This window comes from Prionailurus bengalensis, chromosome C2 (genome assembly GCF_016509475.1).
Source record: "Prionailurus bengalensis isolate Pbe53 chromosome C2, Fcat_Pben_1.1_paternal_pri, whole genome shotgun sequence".
Classification (NCBI taxonomy): Eukaryota; Metazoa; Chordata; class Mammalia; order Carnivora; family Felidae; genus Prionailurus; species Prionailurus bengalensis.
The window spans coordinates 54603720-54616897 of NC_057350.1; the positions used below are offsets into that span (position 1 = coordinate 54603720).

General features: G+C 38.0%; 1 protein-coding gene across 1 annotated transcript; it reads left to right on the forward strand.

Annotated features, from left to right (window-relative positions):
* Positions 1 to 6441: 6441 nt before the first annotated feature.
* On the forward strand, positions 6442 to 8139 carry CCDC54 (coiled-coil domain containing 54). The gene is given in 1 exon segment (XM_043594056.1): positions 6442 to 8139. A coding segment is annotated over 1 exon segment (987 nt). The 5' UTR covers positions 6442 to 6681; the 3' UTR covers positions 7669 to 8139.
* The last annotated feature ends 5039 nt before the right edge of the window (positions 8140 to 13178 follow it).

Consider the following 13178-nt stretch of genomic DNA (forward strand, 5'->3'; position numbering starts at 1 on the left):
ATGGCTACATCAATTGTGCACATCAGGACTTACAAAGCACAGTAAAAAGAGTGTCAGTCATAAGCATACAGAGAGCAGAGGTTTAAAGGTAATATCGGAGAAGTGAAACCAAAAGGTGAAGTTGAGAATTACAGACTCAGTGCAACCTTATGTAATATATTATCAGGGAGAGCCAAGCATAACAGAAAGAACTGGAGGAAGATGACAGGGAGGAGAGATTACATAAAATACTAATGTGCCCCCAGGGTTCTGGAACTAAATGGTGAAGGGTATGTTAGATAAGCTAGAGAGAGTTCATTGTAAATTTGGAGTTCAGAGTATAAGATGACATGAATATAGAGATAAGTGCCTAAGTACCCAAGTCGATGACAAATGCATTTGTAGGCATTTTCACAGGAGCTTGGAGAATACACTGATTACCTGTGGTACCCCAGAGGCCTGAAAGAAATAATATGTAGTAGAGGGGGGAAGTATGCTGGGTACCTTAGTCACCTGTAGGATCAGTGTCATTAACAGCTGTCCTATTACCATCATTATGGGGCTCTCTCTCTTATTCATGCCATAGCGGTTTCCATGTTCATAATCATTTCCATCTATCTGATCTCAATTTACCTATCCTGCCATTTAACTCCTTCAGGTCTTTGAGGAAGCAACTATTAAATCCCTGTCCCAAAATTGCTAAAGTGATCCTTCAGGAACTGAGAAAAGTTATCATAGATCCCCTTTATGAGACAAGCAATGTGTTCTGTAGCCCCCAGTAGAAATAGGCTTGGGAGTGACCTAATGGACCTTGACAGTGTACCTTGACACGTACATTCACTCATTCACTGAATAAAGATCTACTGAGCACCAAACACATGTTAGGCTTTGTGACACCGAGGATACAGAGTTTAAAAAGTAAGTCTCTCTCCTCAAGGAGCTCATGGTCTGGGGGAGAGAGGGGCACACCAACAGTAACAATACAATATGTCAACTTCTGCTAGGTTGGGGACCCAGAACATGCCAGAGGGAGAGGGTAAGATGAAGGTAAGAGAGGTAAGATGACAGGGAGAATCAGAGTCGGTAAGACAAGGAAAGTATTCCCTGGATGTCCCCTAAAGGATCAGCAGAAGTTTGCCTGGATGATAAATAGATGGAGGACATTCTAGAAAGAAACCACACAACTTCAGTTGTAATGAGAAAGTAAATTATTATTACCAAATATTATTTAAGGGAAATTATCATTCTATTATTTCTTCAGAGGTATTCATCTTATTCTTTTGGCAGCTAGTTTCCTACTCTAGCTTCTAGAGTATCATCGTGAACATTTACTGACACCACAGAGTGGAAGTGGCCCTCTTGCTCCAGGTTGTCCTACCAATGTCATTGAGCTTCCTTACTTCTTCAGCTGACAGTCTGGCATCACTGCCTCAAGATTCTGCCTGCCTTATAAACACTATGTCTTTGCTTTCCTCTCCATCCCTGCCTTGCTTAAGTGCAATGGCTTTAATGCCAATTTCATTCTCTTCCATTCCCAATGGCTAGAAAGGAAAGAGAAGTAGAATAAGAAGATGACTTCACTTTGGGGTCCTTCATAACAACTTGTGTAGCGCCAGATTTGAGCTCTCTAATGAACCCATTCTTATCCTCTTGGGTCAGCCACTCTGTTCACATTTGAAAGACCTTCTTGGTTTCTGTTCCATCAATCTGTCATCTTACTTGGCACATGACAGGTGATATGCAGGTGGAAAGGCTCAAATTCCTATATACTTTGCCCTCAAATTTTGTGGGGAAGGTATTTTATTTATATATATTTTTTATTATCACCATCTCTAAAGGTACATGAATAAGGGTATGTGACTATAGGTGAAACATAAAGGTTACAAATTATGTCTAATTGTTGGCAGAAAGCTAGAATTCTACCCCATTTTTCCTACTTAAGAAAGCATATTAAAAACATGTCAATTAAGGTAATTTTATATTATATTTATATTATATAGACTCAGATAATCTTGACTCTACCATAATTAATTTATAGCTTACTTATTCAAAAACACCAGAATTTTAAATATTAATAATACCATCTATTATTAGAATCATCTCTCCAATGGTTATCCAATGCCAGTCTGCCTGACACTGTAGCTGGTTGTCTGAGCTATACTAGGAGACAGAATGCTGGTTTGTCTGGTCTAGTTTGCTGCATTCTGGTATCCTTCTAATCCACATGCTTTATCTGCATGGTATACTTAATGGTGAATAGCACATGCTTGGTCATACAGATGGTGGAGTGGCCTCTTGATTTAATGAGCGAATGAAAGGTAGAGGAAGAGATTGAGAGAGAGAGCAGAGCCAAAGCTTAAAACTCTTAACCATTTCCTACTGTCATTTGAAAAAAGAAGAGTGAAAAGGAGGTGGTTAGAGAGGGGAAGGAAAAGGATTTACAAACATTGAGCACTTTAATTCTCAAAACCAGTCTATGAAATAGGTGCTGTTACTATCCCATTGTGTATGCTTGTGACAGGCTGGTAACTTAACTAAGAGTACAGGTCTAGTAAATAGGACAGACTTGACCTCTAACCTTTCTGGTCCCAAATACCACTCCAGCAAAAGCCAGTCCCCTGGATGACATTTTTCCTTTGTAGGTGTCCACCACTTGGCTCCAGTCTACCAGACTTATTTTATTCCTAAATGTCTCCATATCTCTGGAAGGAACCAGAGAAAAGGAGTCAGCTCATTTCCCATTTTCATTCACTTTCTGACTGCTCTCACAACTTCACCCAAATCAATAGGCTTATGTCCTCTCCACTATAGCTTTTCACTGCTCAGTAAGACCCAATTGGCTGGAGGCTCCTTTCATTAATATTAATAAGTAAGTAATTAGAACCTCAAATAGATTTCTGTTTGTATCAAATCTACGAATTTTTTTATAAAAATAATCAGTAGGTATAATAAATATTTTTGGTTGAAAATTTTAGTCTATTGTTCTTTATTATAATTGTTAGACTATTATTACAATAAGTCAAGAAAAACCTGTAAATGTTCATTTTTTACTTACTTAAATTAGAGATAGTTCAATTTCTGGGGCGCCTGGGTGGCTCAGTCAGGTGAGTGTCTGCCTTTGGCCCAGGTCACGATCCTGCGTTTCGTGGGTTTGAGCCCCACGTGGGGCTCTGTGCTGACCAGCTCAGAGACTGAAGCCTGCTTCAGATTCTGTGTCTCCCTCTCTCTCTGCCCCTCCCCCACTCTGTCTCTCAAAAATAAACATTAAAAAAATTTTTAAAGAGATAGTTCAATTTCTAAAGCCTTTACAAATTTCTGCTTCAAGTAGCTTTGATAATACAATACCAACTAAATCTTTAGTGTTTTCATACTGCTAAACAAATAAAAATTTAATCAAAATGTCTTCTATAAGTATGTAGTGCAATTTTTCTAAAAAAAGGAAATGTCCATCTCTTTCTGAGTTACAAATACATATGTTTATCATGATTATGTGGTGGCAGAGGTTCTAGACTCTAGAACTAAAATGTAAGGATTTAAAATTTGATGTTACCCATTTTTTAACAGAAAGGAAAATTACTTGATTTCTCTGAACTTCAGTTAAATAAACTAATATATAAAACAGTGTCTGGTATGCACCCAATAAGACTTGGCTGTTATTAACCTAGAGGGAGTATTTGCTACAAGCAATCCTTCTGAATTTAATTGGGAATTATTGTAAAGTAACAATATGTAATCTACAAATTTCCTCCAAATGTAATGAAATTTTAATACTAAATTTAACAGTGAGGATGATATAACAGTATACTCTGGAGATATTTAATTAAACATTCTTTGTTTCAATCTTGAAGCTTTCTTTTAGTATTCTGAGCCCAGGTTTTTGGTTGTTTTTTTTTTCTTTCCACTCTCAAATATTTTCATTGGCCTTTTGAAAACTTCATAGGCACTAAGCAAGGAAGGTGTCTGTAGAGCTTGATGGATAGAATGGCCTTGGCCAAGGTAAATAGGACAGCTTTGAATCCTACCTTTTTGGGCTCCAAATACCATTTCTGTGACAGTCTGCTTCCAGGAGAACATTTTTCCTCAGCAAGAGTTTGGAAAGGTTTCTAGAAGTTTTAGTAAGGTTACTAAACAGGGATTCAAAGATAAGATGTAAAGCAATATCCCAGATACCACATGACGGCCAAAATTCCTAAATTACTTTTGCCTGAATTCAGAGTTTACAACAAAATCTAGGTCAAAGCTGGACTTGCAATTAGGCATAGATAGGAGAAAGAGGGATTTATTAAGAGGGTTAGAACTGAGACTGATCCAAGAAGGAATATCCTCTTTAGTAGAGTGGGACTGTACCATAGGAAAATGGTTGTCACGTCATTTTAATTCCAGAACATTATTCCTATGTGACCAAAGAATAAAATGAAGTTTTTACCTCAATATATAAAATATACAAAATATTTACTCTTTCAAAAGGTTTGGATTTCAAGAACCATTATTTAGAAAATCTATAAAGAGTAGTGTATAATGTTATTTTAAAATTCTAAGGAGTTCTCAAAGTGAGCCATACATAGGACTGACCATGCAAAAATATTTCGAAAGTAATATTAAAACACTTTTGCCTTTTTCATTGTGTTGACATTTGCATTTTGCAAATCACATTGCAAAAGCAATGGTGTGTAAAACTGTCAATGCCTTAGCACAAACCAAAGCAGCAGTCCTAAACTGTGCCAGTAGTGACTGTATTTTTTACCTCCACTCAATCAAAGAATACAAGAAAAAGTCCGTGTAACTCTAGAATGTCCTTGATGAAGCAGTAAAAAATTTAATTTTATTAAATCTCAACCCTTCAGTATATTTTTTTAGTATCATATGTGATGGTGTGATGTAATGGGAAGTACACATAAAGCACTTCTGCTGCTTACCAATGTATAATAGCTGTCTCCAGGGGTGCCTGGGTAGGGCAGGTGGTGAAGTATCTGACTCATGATCTTTGCTTAGATCATACTCTCACAGTTCGTGAGTTCAAGACCCACATCAGGCTCTTCGCTAATGGTGTGGTGCCTGCTTTGGATTCTGTTTCTCCTTTCCTCTTTCTCTCCCCCACTTGTGCTGGCTCTCTCTCTCTCTCTCTCTCTCTCTCTCTCTCAAAATCAAAAATAAACTTAAAAAAATAGTTGTCTCCAAGAAAAGTACTGATTTGAGTTACAAACTGAACTAGCTGTTTTTGTTTGTTTTTTTCATGGAACATCATTTTTACTTGAAAGAAAACCTGACAGCAAACTATAGTATTCATATTTGGGTATTTGGCAAGAATTTTTGCAAAAAAAAAAAAAAAAAAAGGCAGGGGAAGATGTAGGGAGCCTATGACTTCAGGAAAAACAATCAATAAGTTTAATAAATTTCAAGCTTTTCAAGCTAGTATTAGAATTTTGGAAAGTCTTAACTGCCACTATGAGCTTGGCCTCTTCCCAATACTTAAAGACGTTGCTGGTGATATTGGTGATAATATTAATGAATATGATGTTTTGATATTATATAACAAAATTAGTTACCATTTGGAAGATCTGCATAATTCAGTAAGTCATTATTTTCCAAATAACAATGCATAACAATGTACACATACATTCACAATGGAAGACAGGCCAATGAATTTTAATGTACCAGTATTGCCATACACATGGCAACTAACTTCTAAACAACTATCATTTATCAAATTTTGGCAGAGTAGCAACGAATAAAATCTTCAATTATTTGAAAAGGCTATTAAAATACTTTCTCTTTGGGGCACCTGGGTGGCTTAGTCAGTTAAGCATCCAACTTCAGCTCAGGTCAGGATCTCATGGTCACTGAGTTCTAACCCACATTGGGCTCTGTGCTGACAGCTAGGAGCATGGAGCCTGCTTCGGATTCTGTGTCTCCCTCTCTCTCTGCTCCTTCCCCACTCGCTCTCGGTCTCTCAAAAATGAATAAATGTTAAAAAAAATACTTTCTCTTTTCCACTTACATATCTCTGTGAGGACATATTTTCATATCCTTTCATATCCTTCAACCAAAACAACATATCACAGCAGAAATAATGCAGAAGCAGTTATGAGAATCTAGGTGTCTTCCATTAACCCAGGAATTTAAAACATTTGCAAATATGTAAATAATGACATCCACTTCTTTTCTTTTGGAAAATATAATTATTTTTCATTAAAATGTGTCATTTCTTTTAAGATTTAATGAGTTTAACTGCTTTTTTATTTTAATAAGTTGACATCTTAAGTCTTCCTTAGTTTTAATTTCTAAGATGGAATATCATTTGACATAAGCTACATAAAAAAAGGCATTCCTCAATTCTTGCAAGTGTAAAGTGTCCTGTGACCAAAACTTTTGAGAATCACTGCCCTATGGTTAAATGTATTCTAAGCCAGTAACCATTGTGACATCAGCACCAGGTCAATGATTACCAAATGAAAGATTCCATGCAGTTGACCATTACTTCACAGAGCTCTCCAGTTGGATAGCCCCATAAGAAGCTAACAACCTAAGAGTGCCTACTATTGCCCCTGCTGTTCTCCATAGGGCTTTCTATGATGTTACGAGGAAACAAATAGTACAACAAATAGTTGGACATCCAAAAAATAGTAAGAAAAAGGCCATTTCATTCTGATACTGCTTCTTTTGACTGTGGTCAGGTTTCCTACTCTGGTTTTATTATTAAAGATGTACAAACTTTAAACCAAAAGGGTAAAAGCTGCTGCTGGGCAGATGTGGACTTCAAATCTCTCCAAGATCCGACAAGCTCTTAAAAATGTTTACCATAAATGTAAGAACCACCCAGATTCAACTAGACATCCAACTATGACTTCCTATGATTGTGATCAAGATGACATGAGTACTGATGAAGAAATGAATCTTATAGTAATGCTCCAAGATATTAAAACTGCCCAAATTGAACTCCTCAGTCAAATGACTGACATTCTCAGTGTGATATCCAAAATGCAGGAAAATACTGACTTTTATCAGAAGCAGATGGAGATACTGGAAACCAGAATGAATGTTAATGAAGACAAACAATGTACAGTAACTAAAGATATCTTCTCTACGAAGAAACACATTGATGCTTTAAAGAAGAAGGTAACAGAACTGGAAAGCCAGAATTGTTGCTCCAGCATACATTGTTTAGAAGTTCTGGAAGGAGAACTTCTGAGTAAAGAGATCGTAGAACAACTTCACAAACTCATACAACCAGAAACTTTGAAGAACACATTGGCTTCTACACACGACAGAATCTCTTCAGCAGAACCAGAAAAAGTGCCCAGTTGTCCTGAGCCCACTGATCATCTTGAGAAGAAAACAATTTCCTCCAAAACTAAAACTCCGAAAAAAAGTAACGGCCAAAATGCATTAAGAAGCCTTAGAAAACCAAAGTCAAATATTTATATTTATCCAGACTTTAGTACATGGATCAAGCTAACTTTTGTCCATGAAGGAAAGTGGAGATTTTTCCTCAAAGCTACCAAGTTACAGGAATTCATCCAGGGGCTTCTTTCTAAGCCAACCATCCCTCCTGAGGAACCACAACTCATAACCCAGAGATATTGTCCCTTCACTGGGCCTATTGCAAGTTTGACGGCATTCTGTCTCTCTGTTTTCAACTACGTTCATTGTCTTTTTGGTTTCTCAAAAGAGGAAGTAACTCGACTATAGAGTCCTTTTCTGCTTTGTTTGGCACAAAATAAATGTAACTTGGTTGTTCCAAGCATTGACACATCTTTGCAGTGGTTGTGAACTCCTTGGCAGTTTGTTCACTGTAGGCTTACGGCCTATGAAGTTTTTACGTGTCTCAGGCAAGATATATCATCCCATTGGACAATTGTGATGCATTTTCTGTCAGTGTTCTTGTTTTCTCACAGGCAAGTCATGAGGACTCACCCAGTGCCTGTGTTATAGATCACTGGAAGGAAAGAATAAAGAAGTCAAGGGAATAAAGAGCACATTTGGTAGTCCCCACATCAGTTTTCTATGTCCTCTTGTCTTAGTGGCCTTTGTAGATAAGATCTGTAATACCAGAGACAGACTCCACTAACAAAATTTTAAACAGCATGCAATGGAAAAGATAGCCACTATCAAAGCTACTAAAGTTAGAATTATAAAAATAAAGGGCACTGAAAGAACAAGTTACTGCCAGGAAAATATTCATTGCAAAAATGGTATTTTTTTTTCTTTCAACTTCAGCTTTATCTCCATCAAACAAAGAGGGATGCTACTGGGTATTTTTTACATTTTCATGAAGTGAGACAAATACCATGTCTTGTAGTTTTGATACAGAGGAAAAGGGAACCACTAAAGAGGCATGTGTGAACCAAGTAAAATCTCAACACTATGCTATACAAATTCTTATATGACAACGTCTTCTTTTTTATGAGTCATATACTACATATCCAGGGTGGGCTTCATTTTTAGATACAATAGATTATTGCGATCCTGATGTAATTTTTCTAAATATCATGCAGAATAGCTGCAAAAAAGTGTTTCCCTCACCACTTAACTCAGTAAATGAAATCTGCTGTCAATAGAGAGTCCTGTGCTGTTAAACTACAAATATTCTTGGTAAGTGTGCTACTTTAAATTATTCTCAGCTAAGAACTTGAAAGGAGGGTTCTGGCAGTTAGTTAAGAACAACTCAGTTTCAAATGAGGAAAAAGAAGCTAAGGTTGGGTATAGAGGAAACTAAGGGAGAAGGAGGATAAGAAGACAGTACTGTCTGGTGCCCGCCTGGTAGTAATTATACATTATAACTTCTTTCACTTCCCAATGCATTTTATTTGATCTTTCTTTACTAATTTATGATAAGATGTATATACAAAATAACTTTTAAAATCTGTCAATGTGGGGCGCCTGGGTGGCTCAGTCGTTTAAGCATCCGACTTTGGCTCAGGTCATGATCTCATGGTTCTTGAGTTCAAGTCCTGCATCGGGCTCTGTGCTGACAGCTTCAAGCCGGCTTGGGACTCTTTCTCCCCCTCTTTCTGCCACTTCTCTGCTCATGAGTGCTCTCTCTCTCTCTCTTTCAAAATAAATAAACTTAAAAAAAATAAAATATGTCAATGTGCGACAGGTGCAGCATGGATGATAGTCCTATACCTACTCAGAGTAAGACTGTATATGAAGTAGTTTGTTTTAAATGGGATAGCTGAGATAATATGGTAAAGTATCACTCTGGCAAGGGCACTAGAAATCTGTATGTATTTCTTCACCATCAGAGATACAAGAACAACCAGAGTTCTAGTTCGGCACGTTGTGTGTGACCCTCACATTGTAGAGTACAAGGCAAGATAGGCTGTGACAAAGATAAATGACATAACAACTTGCTTCTGGGAGAGTAAAAAGTGATTCAGCTGGTGTTTGCCTGGGTCATCTGGGCTTCTGTATTAATGCACGCATTCACTCTCTTCCCTTACATGCCCCCTAGCACTTGCTTAATCGTTCTAGAGAGGCAAAGAATTAGGGAAACAACAGAGGGCTGGGAACTGGAAGAGCTTACCTCTGAACAAATTCTACACCTACAACCTCTGTTATTTCATCTCAGCTAGCCTTGTTTTGTCATGTGTTAAAAGAAAATAATATTAATTTAGTAAATAAGTCTTCAGTGTTTGCTAATGGCAAGGGATCATGGAGGATAAAAGAAAAAGGAGACATTCCCTGTACTATAGACACATCACATCAAATGGGACAAACAAAATGCACAACTAATGTACAATAGATGGTGATGGAAAAAAGCAAAAGTGCTCCTGGTATTAGAGAGGAAAGAGGGTCGATGAGCCTTGTAGTAAGGAGCTTCGGTGAGGAGGAGGTGGTGAGGGCAGCATGCCAGGAAGAGTGCAGGAGTGGGGCCAGTAGGGAACATGGGAAATAAAAGCTACCAGGCATTTTATAAATGTAAAGCACTGATAGCCTATTTCAACCTCTTTATGGATCTCATTTTTCTCTTCAGGGATTCCTTACCATATTCATTTTAACCTTCTGGGTTTTGTTTTTGTTTTTGTTTTTTACCTACAGAAGAATGTTAGAGGAGCAGAAAGTGAGAGGAATACTACATGATTTTCTCATGGTCTCAGACTTTCCCCGGAGATGATGACCATTTGACCTGTTGATTCACATAACTTCCCAGTAAGGACAGGGAGAATTCTACTTTTGAGTCGATTATTTATTATCATCACCTACACGAGATCTCACATGACTCATTAAAATTATAACTCAACTTGGAACTACATGTGAGCAAAGTTTTCCTCAGTGCTTGCTTGCTTTCAAATTAACCTGCTTCTCAGCCAACTCACCTCCATCTCACTTGACTCAGAGGAAGTGATGTCTTTCTTGCCCATATTTCCCTTCTGGTGGTTTGCAGGGTCTCTATCATTAGCCCTCTTCATCCCTCCGTCTTAACCACCCCCTACCAGTCCTTCGTACTCAACTTACAAAAATATGTGCTGTGTTCCCTTGTGTTCCCGTCCGGTCTGGCTGATCTCTTTGAAGAAAAGACCCAACCTCCCTGTCCTTAACTACTACCCTCCCATTCTCTCCAAAGCTCATATGATCATGTCTTCCACAACAGTCCTCTCTCTTCTGGTCCTCTCCCCATCACTCTGGCAGATCCCTCTACCACTACTCATTCCCTTGAAAGTATGATGATTCACTTTAATGGTGTTCAAATCAAAGGATTCCTAATCCAGCCCCTCTGGAGACCTATTGAGCTTTCATTTCAAGTGACTTGTCTTCATCACTTGGGTGTCTATGACAGTCACAAACTCCTTACTCTTAAAATTAGCCTGATTAACACTTCTGATTCAAACTCATGTCTCTGCCAGAATCATAGCACACGTTATCCATATCCCCAAACTGGGAATTACTCTCATCTTTTCCTCCTTCATTTGATGTATTAATCATCAAATATTTTCCTGTTTATCTTCCAACTCTTCATGGAATCCATCCTCCGTCTCTGTCCCCTGGTTCAGGCTTTAATTTTACCTCATTATAAATGAAAAATGTTCCTGCTTGGTTACTCCAGCCTCCAGAATGTCCATAATCCAATTTTAAAAGTCTGATTTTTTTTTAATGTTTATTTTTGAAGGAGAGAGAGACAGAGTGTGAGTGGGGGAGGGGCAGAGAGAGAGGGAGACACAGAATCTGAAGCAGGCTCCGGGCTCCAAGCTGTCAGCACAGAGCCCAATGTGGGGCTCGAAGTCACAAACCATGAGATCATGACCTGAGCCAAAGTTGGACGATTAACCGACTGAGCAACCCAGGTGCCCCAAAAGGGTGATTTGTTTTTAACAGTTCTAGAACCTTTCCATTGCCCTTCATATCAAGATGAATAAAATCCAAAGTTCTTAGCAGAGCATACACATCCCTTTCCATCCTGCATTTTTACCTTAGGAAAGTACTATTCCATAGTGGTAGAGTGCAATGGCTTTAGTATCAGACTGACCTGATTCAAGAGCTGGCCTGCCATTTACTAGCTGTATGACTTTGGAATTAAGCTAAAGTTTATATTCCCCAAACCCTAGTGTTCTTATTCCCAAAATAAGAATAACAGTCATGCAGGGCGCCTGTGTGGCTCAGTCAGTTAAGCAACTGACTTCAACTCAGATTATCTCATGGTTTGCAAGTTCGAGCCCCACGTCGGGCTCTGTGCTGACAGCTCAGAGCCTGGAACCTACCTCGGATTCTCCCTCTCTCTCTGTCCCTTCCCCGTGCCTGCTCTGTGTGTGTCTCTCTCTCAAAAATAAACATTAAAAAAAATTAAAAAAAAACAGAATAACAGTCGTGGATTGTTGCCAGGAATAATGCAGATTGTTATGTGAAGCTCTCATCAATCTAACTGACGTAGAGTAAGTGTGAAATTAATTGTATTATTATTACTTCTTCATCCCCATTTTCCCATGATAACTTTACATGCAAACCACTATCCAGCCACACTAAATGTCTTGCAGACCTTTTCATATCTTATATCTTTGTAGTTGTTGCTCCTGCTGCCTTGGATGCCCTTCTTTTATCTGGCTAATAAAAAATAATTTGTCACTTGAGTCTCAATTAAAATATTTTTTTCTCTAAGATACCTTCTCTGATCCTTACCCTGTGCCTCAGACTCTTGAGGCAGAATTGGAGACTTCCTCAACAACCCCCACCCGTGTTGCTATTGGTTTTGTATCAACAGAGAGAGAGAGATAGGAAAACAGAGAATAGTATTTATTTTCACCACATTGTCATTTTGTGTTCACATGTCTGCCTCCCTCACAAAACTTGAGCTGTTTATGATAGAGATAGAAACTTAGCTGTTCAGTGAAGAAGGAGAAGAAGAAGAAGACGAAGAAGAAGAAAAGAAACTTACCTGTTTACCTTGAACACCAAAATCAGTTTTACTGCTAAGTTCTCAGTAAATGTTTTTGAATGAAAAAAAAAAGAAGACAGAGAAGAAAACACCATTTTTCTCTACCCAAAAAGTGGGTATAAATATAACTAGATGAATGTTTATAATGTATGCCAAACATGAAACCATTGTACATTCATCAAAATGTCTCAGATCATTGTTACTATTAAATTAGATACATTTAATAGGAAGGTAGCACTCAATAGTAAAAGTGTAAGGACACTCAAAGCAGAATAGATCTTAGAACAGTTGTTTCCTGAACATTTATTATGTAATAGGCACTGCGCTAGAGCAGGTGTACAATGGTAAACTTCATTAACTGTGATTTTGGCAAATTCCTTAAGACCTGTGTTCTTCAGTTTTCTCAAATCTAAATTGAGAACAATTTATCTCTTAAGGCTGTTGTGTTAATTAAGTGAGAGCATGTGTATAACCTCCTCAGAACAGTGTTTGACTCAGTGGATACTTAACAAATGGTAGTCATTTCCTTCCTTTGCTAGACTGGAAGTTAACAGGGGCCACGGACCCTGCCTCAAGGAGCTCACATTCAATACTTTTGTTAGTCATAAAAGAGTTCGGACAAATAATGAACCAAGTGATGGGCTAAATACAAAGGTTGAAAACCAACCTTTGACTCCCGTATCCAAAGATAGTGTGATAAGAATAAGACAGGGTGTGAAGCTCTCCTCCTGTCTGGGCATTCAACCAATATTCCATCATCTGTAACAGCCGTTCTCCAACCTTTAATTGCACACTATAAAAATAAGCATCAGAGAAAAGTATTTGAGAG